General features: G+C 42.2%; 1 protein-coding gene across 2 annotated transcripts in view; it reads right to left on the bottom strand.

Moving 5' to 3' along the window:
* LOC140736775 (divergent protein kinase domain 1A-like) overlaps positions 1-13,483 on the bottom strand; it is a 76,826-nt gene that overhangs the window by 56,924 nt on the left and 6,419 nt on the right. Inside the window, exon 1 of one of the 2 annotated variants that reach the window (XM_073062691.1) lies at positions 3,362-3,700. The exons of the other annotated variant lie outside the window; for it this stretch is intronic. Within the exon in view, the coding sequence (XP_072918792.1) occupies positions 3,362-3,442 (81 nt within the window). The 5' untranslated portion in view covers positions 3,443-3,700. Of the gene's footprint in view, positions 1-3,361; positions 3,701-13,483 lie in introns of those variants that run through there. 2 annotated transcript variants of the gene reach the window in all.

Here is a 13,483-nt window from a genome sequence, read left to right on the forward strand (position 1 = left end):
ACCCTTCCCTATCTGCGCAACTTCCATCATCCCTACAACTCAAGATATCTGGACTCTTTTGAACATTCCCAAATTTATTGCTTCACCACTGGCAGCTATACTTTTAACTTCCCTTCTTTTGGATATTCCCTCTATGACCAACTATGACATCTGCCCCTCAGGAACCTTATCTAGATTAGTATCAAATTTTATTTGATTGCGTTCCTGTTAAATGCCTCAAAATTGCTTTTCCTACATTACAAAATGAATCATATGCAAATAGTTTTTATTAAAGCACAAGATGAAACACAAAATCATCAAAACATTTACAATGTAAATTTTATGTCATATGAAAAAAAGGCAAAACAACTGGGTAAATCACCTTCTGAAAAATGTGACCATTGACATGATTTGATAGAAATATGCAAAATGGCAAATCTGGAAGACAGATCCAAAATAAAAGTTCCAAATTAAATTATAAAGACCTGGTCAAAGAACAGATTGAATTAGTGAAAACCAAACATGGAACTAACGTTAGTTTGTTCTAGTGATCAATATACATTTTTTAAAAAAGGAACTCAGGGGTTACTTGACAAGCGTTAGGGGAGGAAACTGGTTACATTTTTGGAATTGAATTCAAATCCAGTTCCATGTTAAAGGGATAAAAGTCATGTTGTTCTCTATGCTGTAAGAACATCAACTGAAGCAAGTTTGGACTACATCCATTTGATTCCTGTTTAACAGATGTTCGCAGCATGATTTGCTAGAAAATGCAAATTTAAATTAAAAATTTAGAAAAGCTGGTACTGAAAGTGGAAAAGAAACATCGTTCCACTGGAATACACCTCTGAGTTGGGCGACTGAGGGAACAGAAGAAATAGGGTCACACACCAAGTGCAGTTGCTGCCCCACAAATCCAGTGACCTGGGCACAATCACGTTATCCGGTGCATTTGTATGGCATTTACAAAGCTGCACTCCAGCCCTACCTTGGATACTCTAACCACTTATCTATAATGCTAATTCCTGTACACAGACCACTGATTAAGCATGTCAAACCATTTCAAAAGGGAGATGACTTGGCCAGAAGTAGCAACCTCAGCATTTCAGGACTATTTTGAAAACACTGACTGGAACATGTTCAGGAAGGAAGCTACTTCAAACATCACATTAGCATTGATGACTGGTCATACAAAGAAGTGCATTGAGGTTATTAATTGTGCCTCTGAGGGCAAATCAGAAGTCATGGTTGACAGGAGACATCCAGGCTCTGCTGAGAGATCAGAGTACTGCCTTCAGTTTAGAGAATAAGATGTTTCTTAGGTCAGCAAGAGTTCTGCTTTCCTTTACCATCAGGAAGGGAAAAGTGTGATAACTCAAAGAATTTACAGCCATTTCTGTGACACCAGAGACAAGAGATTCATTTGGCAGGGCGTTCAAAACATAATGGACTAAAAAATCCATCCTGCATTTCAATAACTGTGACATCTTTCTTCCAGATAGACTTAATGTCTTTTACTCAGCCATGATGGAATGGCAGAACACTCAATGGGCTGAATGGCCTAATTCTGGTCCTATGTCTTATGGTCTTGCACATAACGATGTGCCAGTAGGGAAAGCCCCACTCTCCCTTCACCCAAGGTGCAAGCACTCTGGCTGCAGCTGATGCGAGGTTTCCAATTCCTGTTAGAAACATTTTCTCCTTATAGAACTACATGAGAAAGAAACACACTATCCAAAAGTCAGTATATTTGACAGTGCAGTGCATCACTCCCCTAATGTGCTTTGTGGAGCTTGACAAATCCACCAGATTACAAGACATTTCTACCAAATCAAATAGAGAGGTAAACACAGGAGATTCATGAATGAAGATATGCATCAGTATACCATTTCGATGGAGAAAAAAAAATCAGCATGGAAATCAAACAAGAAGCAAGGTGTTAAAATTAACAAAATTAAGAGCTAATTTTTTTGTACAAGAAATATCCCAGGAGACATTAAAAGGGGAAAATCAAAAAAATTCTATTTTTCTAACAAAAATCTCTCTGCTTTCCTCTTACTTATATTGTTAACATTATCTTAAACCAAGAGTTTTAAAATCATGTGGCAATCTATTCACCTCAGGTGTAATTAGCACCGTCAATCTTGGGGGGGGGGGGTGCGAGGGAGAGGATTCGATCAATCAGCACAGGAGTCAAGGAATTTATGCTGCGAAACTCCTTCAGGCTGCTTGCAGCATTTTATTCTCAGCCTCAAGTGGTATTAAAGATGGATTCCCTCTTGGTTTGGTTAATTCCATATCTTAATCAACGACGAAAAATACCGAGCTGACTCGAAAGCTCACATAATAGTCAATTGATTATTGGTTGACCCACTCTCCAGGTGAAGGGGTGCAAAACCCGAATCTGAAAGTAAACTGATCATTTATCAGAGACCCATCGGAATGGTCCGCACACCAGACCGATGTTTTTTTTTAAATTACATGACAACCATGAGATCCTATACTTTCACCGAACATTTAATAGTTTCAGTGCGTCACTTCCAGAGGGATAAGGAAGGGGAAGAATATTGATTAATTATTTAGTTCCCAAGCACTACTACAAACAATGCCACAAGAGAATCGAACACATCTTGCAAGCAGAGATATAGTCGGCTTGATCGGATTTTACACGGATCACCTTGAACTCCGAAATATGCTTTGTGTTGCAAGAAATCCCAACTCAGCGTTACTATTTACAATGCAATTCGATACCCAATGAAGCAATGTTTTCTACAGCACATAAATCGTCCTTTGTTGCATTATTACATACTCTTGAGTGACAATAAAGACCGTCCAGACGGCTGGCTTACTTCTTTTTTTTAAAAAAAATCCAACCAAATAAAAGCAATGCATTAGAGAGCAACACGTTCTGAAAAGAACGTTTATGATATCTTTACAAAAAAAAACACAGCGCTTCGGATGAAGACGGTGCTGATAGCGCTCAGACAAAACGCCCGGTGTGCACACACGCAGCATTCGGTGCGTACAGGAGGTTTACAAGCTGTGTGTGGGAAGGAAGTGGACCGGGCACCACCTGGTCTGGGCGCGGGAGCGGGAGCGGGAGCGGGAGCGGCGGTTGCAGCTGTCCCGCGCTCGCGCTCGCGCTGCGCCCCGCGCCCCGGCCATTCATTCGGTGCAGGCTCCGTTCGCGCGCGCAGCAGACCGCGGCCGCCTCACGTGACGGCGCCTCACCGGTCCGGCTGATGACCACTAAATCGCCGGCGGTGGTCGCGATCCCGCTCCCCCCTTCCCTCCCTCCTCATCCGCGGACCATCCCTCCCCATATAAACCGAGGAGCTTCCCCAAACATAAACACTGGCTCACAACAGACGGATTCACCCACCTGGATGTAGTAGTGACTGCCGCAGATCTTCCTCAGGGAGGCCCAGGGAAGCAGTCCCCTCGCCATGGCAATGTAGCACATCCACTCCGGCCGGCCGCCCGCCCGCCTCCCTATTTCATCGCTTCTCTCTGGTAACGTTCACTCGCCCTCGAACAGTTCGCAGCCACCTAAATAAAGCCCACGCAAATCACCACCGGTATCCGGCGTGCTCATTAGGAGCTTCATTTGCCTCCTTTGCTAGCCTGCAGAAGAGCAGGAGCTGTCATTTGCTGCTCCGGCGGTTCCGACCACTTTGCGTTTAAAGGCGCTCTGCCGCCTGGCAGCTTTTTGGAACGCGGCCCGGAGTTAGCCGACACAATTTCTCCCTCCAGCTGCAGACAAAAAGAACAGCGAACGTGACTTTGCGAATCATTAAAGCAGGGGCTGGGCTTGCACAGGGGACGAATGCCTAATAAATCGAGCACATAATGTGAAGTGAAGCCAATGTACGAAAAGCAGCAGGCAACTTGCACACTTCTGGCCATCAAACTGTGATATGAGAACACGCTGATTATTTCAGTGATATTGATAAATAGTTATATCAGGAATGTCCCATATTTGACCCTAAGTATCTGGTAATTTATGAAAATCACCAGGGATTTTAGATAGCTGCAGTTTATTGTAGGAGATAAATCTTGTTCTGTCAGAATTAGGCACTTACATAGGCTTTTCAGTCCATACTCCAACGGACGCATAAATACCAACTTTGTGTGTGTGTGTGTGTGTGGGGGGGGGGGGGGGTAGGACTGCGATTCATTCTTCTGAAGTAGGATTTGTACCTATTTGTGTTACTGACCGAACTACTGAAGTAAAAGGGGCCAAAAAATTTGCTTAGCTAGCACCTTTTACTCAAAGGGATTTTCAGCCAATTTATTGAAATGCAGCCAATTGCTGTAATGTGATTAAGGAAACATCCTACAACAATGAGATCAATAGGTAATTGATTTTAGTGATGTTTGTTGTGACATAAATTTTAGTTAGGACACAGGGAAATGTTTGTTTGGTATAAATAATCCTCTGAAATCCCCAGATTGGGATCTGCACCATGCAACATTCTGATTCTGAGGTAAGCAATTAAAATCTTTTGCATTACCAATTTATTTTTGTAACTTACTGTAGTTTTCATGTTTTATACTGTACTACAACAAATTTCACAATATGTCGATGGTAATAAACCTGATTTTAATGGTGGCCCAATTAAAGTAACTAATCCTACTACTTTTGCAGAAAATCTTAAAATTTCCCAAATAACACAAAATAACAAATGATTAAGACCTAGACCTAACCTCACAATAGAATGATAGAAATCTGGCATAACAGGTTGAGTTTATAATGGCTATGTTTAAATGCAGCACAGCAATTATGCAAGCAAGCAACATGCTTATTGGTAATAGCAATTTAAGTCAGGCACTTGATAAAATGTCTGGTTTGCCCTCAGGCTGAATTTAGTTTTGGTCACAAAAGCATAAAAATGGTGTTCAAACCCTGGTTTCTGTGTAGTGTTAAGCAGATTCTTAAATGACAGAGGACTGTATTCACCCCAACTTTTAAAACACAGCATAGCTGACAAATATGTAGATAGCTCATAAAAATAAACCACAAACACAAAAAGTAGGTGATTTTAAATGCAGTGGATTTCATCAGGTTCATACTGTTCTACTCTGTTGAGTACTGTATTGTGGAAAAAAAACTGAAGGCAAGTCTCAGAATGAATCAGGTCGAGGCCATTTTGACTATTGTTCCTGTGCCAGATCATTTCCTGCTCTCATTCCACAATACTTGCAGTTTTTTTCTGTTCAAAGTATTATTGAAATTTATTTTCAAATACTATAATTGAATCTGTTTCCAGCAGCCGTTGATGAAGCAGTGCATGGCTCCTTGGAGCCAGACTCGGATGACCTCTAGGGTTGATTTAGGCTACAAAAGTGCCAAGGAACGGCTAGCAAAATAGAGGCAGGTAATTTTGGCACACATCTCCAGTGGTCAGTAACTTAATCAGACTGGCCACATTAATACTGCGATTACAAGATTCAAGATTGTTTCTTGTCATTCTTCAATACACGAGTGTAAAGGAAGGTGAAATTGTTGTTACTCTGGATAAAAAGCAGCAAGCATAAAGAACACAATAACTATAAATACGTAAGATTAGCCTATACACATACACTGATAGTATGCACATAAAGTGATGCTAGGTACAAGTGGCTGATAAAGTAGCAGTGGTGGTGGGTGGGTTAAAGGGCAGGGATGTTATTAAGTCAGAGAGAGGGTATTTCAGCAGGGAAACAATGGCTTCCTTCCATCCTGTAAATGCGTGGCTAGGCATATCTCAAACACCATCTACAAATTTGCTGACGATACAACCATTGTTGGTAGAATCTCAGGTAGTGACGAGAGGACGTACAGGAGTGAGATATGCCAACTAGTGGAGTGGTGCCACAGCAAAAACCTGGCACTCAATGTCAGTAAGATGAAAGAGCTGATTGTGGACTTCAGGAAGGGTAAGACGAAGGAACACATACCAATCCTCATAGAGGGATCAGAAGTGGAGAGAGTGAGCAGTTTCAAGTTCCTGGGTGTCAAGATCTCTAAGGATCTAACCTGGTCTCAGCATATTGATGTAGTCATAAAGAAGGCAAGACAGCGGCTATACTTTATTAGGAGTTTGAAGCGATATGGCATGTCAACAAATACACTCAAAAACTTAGTTGCACCGTGGAGAGCATTCTGACAGGCTGCATCACTGTCTGGTGTGGAGGGGCTACTGCACAGGACCGAAAGAAGCTGCAGAAGGTTGTAAATCTAGTCAGCTCCATCTTGGGTACTAGCCTACAAAGTGTCCAGGACATCTTAAGGAAGCGGTGTCTCAGAAAGGCAGTGTCCATTATTAAAGACATCCAGCACCTAGGGCAAGCACATTTCTCACTGTTACCATCAGGTAGGAGATACAGAAGCCTGAAGGCACACACTCAGTGATTCAGGAACAGCTTCTTCCCCTCTGCCATCCAATTCCTAAATGGACTTTGAAGCTTTGGACATTACCGCACTTTTATATACAGTATTTCTGTTCTTGCACATTAAAAAAAAATCTATTCAATATACATAATTGATCTACCGTACTTTTTTATTTATTATGCTTTATTTTTTTTCTCTCTCTCTCTGCTAGATTATGTATTGCATTGAACTGCTGCTGCTAAGTTAACAAATTTCATGTCACAGGCCGGTGATAATAAACCTGATTGTGATTCTGATTCTTTGTTTCAATAACTTTGCTGTAGGGACCTACCTCCTGACTTCCTAAACACTTTTGACCATCTACAACAGGGGTGGCCAACCTTTTACATTCCATGCATCAATTTTTTCACGCACGAGTTCAGATGTGCCATACAACTCTTGTACCCCCATTCAATTCTTGTAAAAATGTTAATATAGACATATTTAGCATTTTACCTGATATATTGATTAACAAATATATTTTGTCTTCTTTTTATTTCTTCCTTTTTTTTAATCACATATTCTTTTTGTAACTCAGACCCAAGCACTAGCTTCAGTTTTCCTTCTATTTCAGTCTGATGTTGTGTTTTATAGTGTCTATTAAGATCATGTCTTCTATTATGTGAGTAAGTGTTTTCACAAACAATGCACAACAGTTTTCCTGATGGACCCCGCTATAAATAAGAACTCATTTTCCCACTGTTCATTGAATTCATACTTACTATCATTTTCTGCTTTTCTTTTACTCATTTTCTTTTGCACTGTGATGGGTAACTGAATGTAAAAACAAGGCTTAATTTTCAAAAAAGTACAAAACTGCAGATGTTCACGAAGGACGAACAAAGCACCACTCCGTAGCGCACGAGTGTCAATTGTAAACTGGCAAAAACCTGCGACGCACCACTGGTGCAGACGCCTGGCTCCTCAGGATCAAACACGTATTGAACAGTTATGGAACGACTGCAGAACAAAAGTCCTCAACTCCTGGGCCCTCAGAGGCTCCATCTTCCTCTCGCCCCAACCCTCCCCTCTCCACCGACACCAGCAGCCTCACTCCCCCCTCTGAACCCATCTCTCATCCGTGCCGGGTCTTTACCATTCCCTCCGACCTTCAGCTCTCTGAGGCAGAGCGCTCTGTCCTCAGTAACAGCCTCACCTTTGTCCCCCTTCACCCATACCTCAGTGAGTTCTGCGTACGCCATGACGCTGAACTCTTCTTCCGCTGGCTCCGACTCCAAGCTTACTTCTTTGACAAGGGCTCTCCAACCCCCACCAATGACCCCTTCTCCCGTCTTCAGCCCTCCTCCTCTTCATGGACACCCCGCTCTGGTCTCTGCCTGCTCTGGATCTCTTTATTGCTAATTGCTGATGGGACATCAACCATCTCGACTTCACCACACTGTGTTCCAATTCCAACCTCACTCCTTCCGAACACTCTGCTCTCCGCTCCCTCCGCACTAATCCCAACCCCACTATAAAACACACTGATAAGGGGGGAGCTGTTGTAGTCTGACGTACTGACCTCTACCTGGCCGAGGCACAGCGACAACTCGCTGATACCTCCTCTTATTTACCCCTTGATCATGACCCCACTAAGGAGCATCAGGCCACTGTCTCCTATACCATCACCAACCTTACCAACCCTGCGGATCTCCCATCCACTGCCACCAACCTCATAGTTCCCACACCCCGCACTTCCCATTTCTACCTCCTAACCAAGACCCACAAACCTGCCTGTCCAGGTAGACCTATTGTCTCAGCTTGCTCCTGCCCCACCAAACTCATTTCTGCAACCTTGACACTGTTTTATTCCCCCCCCCCCTGTTCAATCCTTTCCCACCTATGTTCGTGACACTTCTCACGCTTTGAATTTTTTCAATGATTTTAAGTTCCCTGGCCCCTACCGCTTTATTTTCACCATGGACATCCAGTCGCTATATACCTCCATCCCCCACCAGGAAGATCTCAAAGCTCTCCGCTTCTTTTTGGATTCCAGACCTAACCAATTCCCCTCTACCACCACTCTCTTCTGTCTAGCAGAATTAGTTCTTACACTCAATAATTTCTCCTTTGGCTCCTCCCACTTCCTCCAAACCAAAGGTGTAGCCATGGGCACCCACATGGGCCCCAGTTTTGCCTGCCTTTTTGTTGGCTTTGTGGAACAGTCCATGTTCCAAGCCTATACGGGTATCTGTCCCCTTCTTTTCCTTCACTACGTTGACGACTACATTGGCGCTGTCTCCTGCACTCATGCTTGACAAAGTTGACTTCATTAACTTTGCCTCCAACTTTCACCATGCCCTCAAATTTACTTGGTCCATTTCTGACACCACCCTCCCCTTTCTTGATCTTTCTGTCTCCATCCCTGGAGACGGCCTATCTACTGATATCTACTATAAGCCTACAGCTACCTGGACTATTCCTCTTCCCATCCTGTCTCTTGCAAAAATGTTATCCCCTTCTCACAATTCCTCTGCCTCTGCCGCATCTGCTCTCAGGATGAGGCTTTTCATTCCAGGACGAAGGAGATGTCTTCCTTTTTTAAACAAAGGGGCTTCCCTTCTTCCACCATCAACTCTTCTCTCAAACGCATCTCTCCCATTTCCCGCACATCTGCCCTCACCCCATCTGCCTGCCACCCCACTCGGGATAGGGTTCCCCTTGTCCTACTTACCACCCCATCAGCCTCCGGGTCCAACGTATAATTCTCAGTAATTTCCGCCACCTCCAATGGGATCCCACTACCAAGCTCATCTTTCCGTCCCCCACCCTTTCTGCTTTCCGCAGGGATCGCTCCCTACGCGACTCCCTTGTCCACTCGTCCCCCACATCCCTTCCCACCGATCTCCCTCCTGGCACTTATCCTTGTAAGCGGAACAAGTGCTACACCTGCCCTTACACTTCCTCCCTCACCACCATTCAGGGACCCAGACAGTCCTTCCAGGTGAAGCGACACTTCACCTGTGAGTCGGCTGGTGTGGTATACTGCGTCTGGTGCTCCCGGTGTGGCCTTTTATATAATTGGTGAGACCGTTTCACTGAACACCTACGCTCTGTCCGCCAGAGAAAGCAGGATCTCCCAGTGGCCACACATTTTAATTCCACGTCCCATTCCGGTTATGTCTATCCATGGCCTCCTCTACTGTCAAGATGAAGCCACACTCAGGTTAGAGGAACAACATCTTATATACTGGCTGGGTAGCCTCCAACCTGATGGATCTCTTGATGGATCCCTTCAAATCTCTTACTATCTTTCCTTTAAGTTAGTCCCGACGAAGGGTCTTGGCCGAAACGTCAACAGTGCTTCTCCTTATGGATGCTGCCTGGCCTGCTGTGTTCCACCAGCATTTTGTGTGTGTTGCTCCTTCTTTCCTACTTTGACTCATTGAACATTTCTTTTAATTGAAAACAGATTAATGTGAAAGAAGATAACATTCACCAGAAGATGTACACAAAATAATAAAATCGCTAAAAATAATTGCTAAGTTTTAGATTTATTCTCAGTAAAACCCATTTCTAGCTCTAAGCTAGTTGAATTCCTGTTATAGATTTTTTTTCTACAAATCGGTTTTTGGTTAACACTTTTTGCTTACTTTTTTATTATTATCACTGGGGTGCAATGCACCACTTCTAATCATCCAATGTGCCACTTTTGGTGCATGCGCCATAGATTGGCCATCCCTGATCTACAAGGTATCACTCAAAAATTTTCTGTCTTTGCTCACCTAGATCTAACCTTGTTATTTAGAATACATTTACTCCTTCAGTCAGCAGTACTTGGACTGTTTTTGAAATGCAATGCAGCAGCTCATCGTGTCTTTTTAAATGGGAAATGCCACACAGATGTCTCTTCCACCACCTTGGCCAACGAGAGCAGATGCACAGGATCACCACCAACTCCAATTCCTCTTCCATGTTGGACACCATCCTATCTTGGAACTGTATCAATCTATTTCTTTAATGTACTAGTAAACTGTCCTGGTAGTGTCTAAAGGATTCTCTAACCGACTTAACCATGAGATTCTCTAACCGACAGTCTCTAACCGACTTAACCATAGGAGAATTTTGACCTCAAAAATGGCATACAGTCGCATGGCTGTAGGCCACTTTTAGTTTAACAACCTTTTGAACAGCAGCTATTGAATAACTTCTTAAAATTAGATATGCAATATATTTTGCAGTTTGCATTTCTTGTTATATCTTTCAGAAACTCCATATTTATAAAACACATGTTTCCTATCATAAATCCACGGTGATTCAGCTGAATCAAACTATGATTTTCAAAATTGATAAATAAATTAAGATATAGAATGGTTGGGCAAAAGTGCTAGTTTTCAGCATTATACCTTACATGTATCAATATACTACAATATACTTCACGGTGGAAGACATCTGCAGTATACTGGACATTCAAGAGTGTCAGGAAAATAAAGTATGTGCAGTGAAAATTACAACTGAGAAGGTCCTCTGCAAGCTTAATGGTCTGAGGGTGGATAAATCTCCTGGACCTGATGGAATGCACCCTTGGGTTCTGAAGGAAGTAGCTGGAGAGATTGCAGAGACATGAACAGTGATCTTTCAAGAATTGTACTGGATGACTGGAAAATTGCAAACATTACTCCACTATTTAAGAAGGGTGGGAGGCAGCAGAAAGGAAACTATAGACCTGTTAGCTTGACATCAGTGGTTGGGAAGTTGTTGGAATCGATTGTTAGGGATGAGGTTACAGAGTACCTGGAGCCATATGACAAGATAGGCCAAAGCCAGCATGGTTTCCTGAAAGGAAAGTCCTGTCTGACTAACCTACTGCAGTTTTTTGAGGAAATTACAAGCAGGGTACACAAAGGAGATGCGGTGTAGAAACTCAACTCCTAAAAGATAAAAGTCAGTTTTATATTCATGGAGACAAAACAGGTAAATTATTAGCTAACCAATTAAAAACCTTTATAGCTAAACGGCAAATTAAAGAAATTTGTAAAGCTAGTGGTGATAGGACAACTGACCATTTAGAAATAAATGATACCTTTAGAGAATTTTATTCTAAACTTTGTAGTCCTGACTCTCCTAAAGATAATACCATAATTTATAAACAATAGGTGCAGAAGTAGACCATTCGGCCCTTCAAGCCTGCACCGCCATTCTGAAATCATGGCTGATCATCTACTATCAATACCCGGTTCCTGCCTTGTCCCCATATCCCTTGATTCCCCTATCCATAAGATACCTATCTAGCTCCTTCTTGAAAGCATCCAGAGAATTGGCCTCCACTGCTTTCTGAGGCAGTGCATTCCACACCCCTACAACTCTCTAGGAGAAGAAGTTTTTCCTTAACTCTGTCCTAAATGACCTACCCCTTATTCTTAAACCATGCCCTCTGGTACTGGACTCTCTCAGCATCTGGAACATATTTCCTGCCTCTATCTTATCCAATCCTTTAATAATCTTATATGTTGCAATCAGATCCCCTCTCAATCTCCTTAATTCCAGCGTGTACAAGCCCAGTCTCTCTAACCTCTCTGCATAAGACAGTCCGGACATCCCAGGAATTAATCTTGTGAATCTATGCTGCACTTCCTCTACAGCCAGGATGTCCTTCCTTAACCCTGGAGACCAAAACTGTGCACAATACTCCAGGTGTGGTCTCACCAGGGCCCTGTACCAATGCAAAAGGATTTCCTTGCTCTTGTACTCAATTCCCTTTGTAATAAAGGCCAACATTCCATTAGCCTTCTTCACTGCCTGCTGCACTTGCTCATTCACCTTCAGTGACTGATGAACAAGGACTCCTAGATCTCTTTGTATTTCTCCCTTACCTAACTCTGCACTGTTCAGATAATAATCTGCCTTCCTGTTCTTACTCCCAAAGTGGATAACCTCACACTTATTCACATTAAACGTCATCTGCCAAGTATCTGCCCACTCACTCAGCCTATCCAAGTCACCCTGAATTCTCCTAACATCCTCATCACATGTCACACTGCCACCCAGCTTAGTATCATCAGCAAACTTGCTGATGTTATTCTCAATGCCTTCATCTAAATCGTTGATGTAAATCGTAAACAGCTGTGGTCCCAATACCGAGCCCTGTGGCACCCCACTAGTCACCACCTGCCATTCCGAGAAACACCCATTCACCGCTACCCTTTGCTTTCTATCTGCCAACCAGTTTTCTATCCATGTCAATATCTTCCCCCCAATGCCATGAGCTCTGATTTTACCCACCAATCTCCTATGTGGGACCTTATCAAATGCCTTATTAATATTAATAATGCCTTATTAATATTTTTTAGATCAATTAAACATTCCTACACTTTCTGTTGATAACCGAAAACAGTTGGATCAACCTATTTCTTATGAGGAAATTGTCGAGGCTGTACGTTCATTGCACTTGGGGAAGGCTCCGGGTCCTGATGGATTTTCTGGAGAACTTAATAAGGCTTTTCCTCACTGCTTATACCTCATTTATGTTTAATCTTTTCAGATTCCTTTAAGTTGGGTAGGTTGCCACAATTTAAATCTTTTTATTAATTTTTAAGCAAACATAAATGAAACATGAATACAAAGAGTTTGAAAGTACATAGTTAATAGTTTAAGTAGACATTCAAATATATAATAATCAATATATATAACCTCCCAAACTCATAGTATTTATGAACAAAAGAAATAAAAAGAAAAAAAAACCCAAAAAAAGAGGAAAAAAAAACACTAACCAACATGGGCCATTGCATAATGTCAAATATATACAGTAGTGCCAATAACTCCGAACCTCCATCCAAATAATTAAGGATAATAAAAGTGAGGTTTAGGAAAAGACAATTTAACTCATATGAAAATGTTGAATAAATGGTCTCCAAGTTTCTTCAAATTTAACTGAAGGATCAAAAACAACACTTCTAATTTTTTCTAAGCTCAAACAAGAGATAGTTTGAGAAAACCACTGAAATATAGTTGGAGGATTAATTTCTTTCCAATTCAATAAAATAGATCTTCTAGCCATTAATGTAACAAATGCAATCATTCGTTGATATGAGGAGGATAAACGACTATTATCCACCATTGGTAAACCGAAAATTGCAGTAATAGGATGCGGTT

The sequence above is a fragment of the Hemitrygon akajei genome, chromosome 12, assembly GCF_048418815.1.
Source record: "Hemitrygon akajei chromosome 12, sHemAka1.3, whole genome shotgun sequence".
NCBI classification, from domain to species: Eukaryota; Metazoa; Chordata; class Chondrichthyes; order Myliobatiformes; family Dasyatidae; genus Hemitrygon; species Hemitrygon akajei.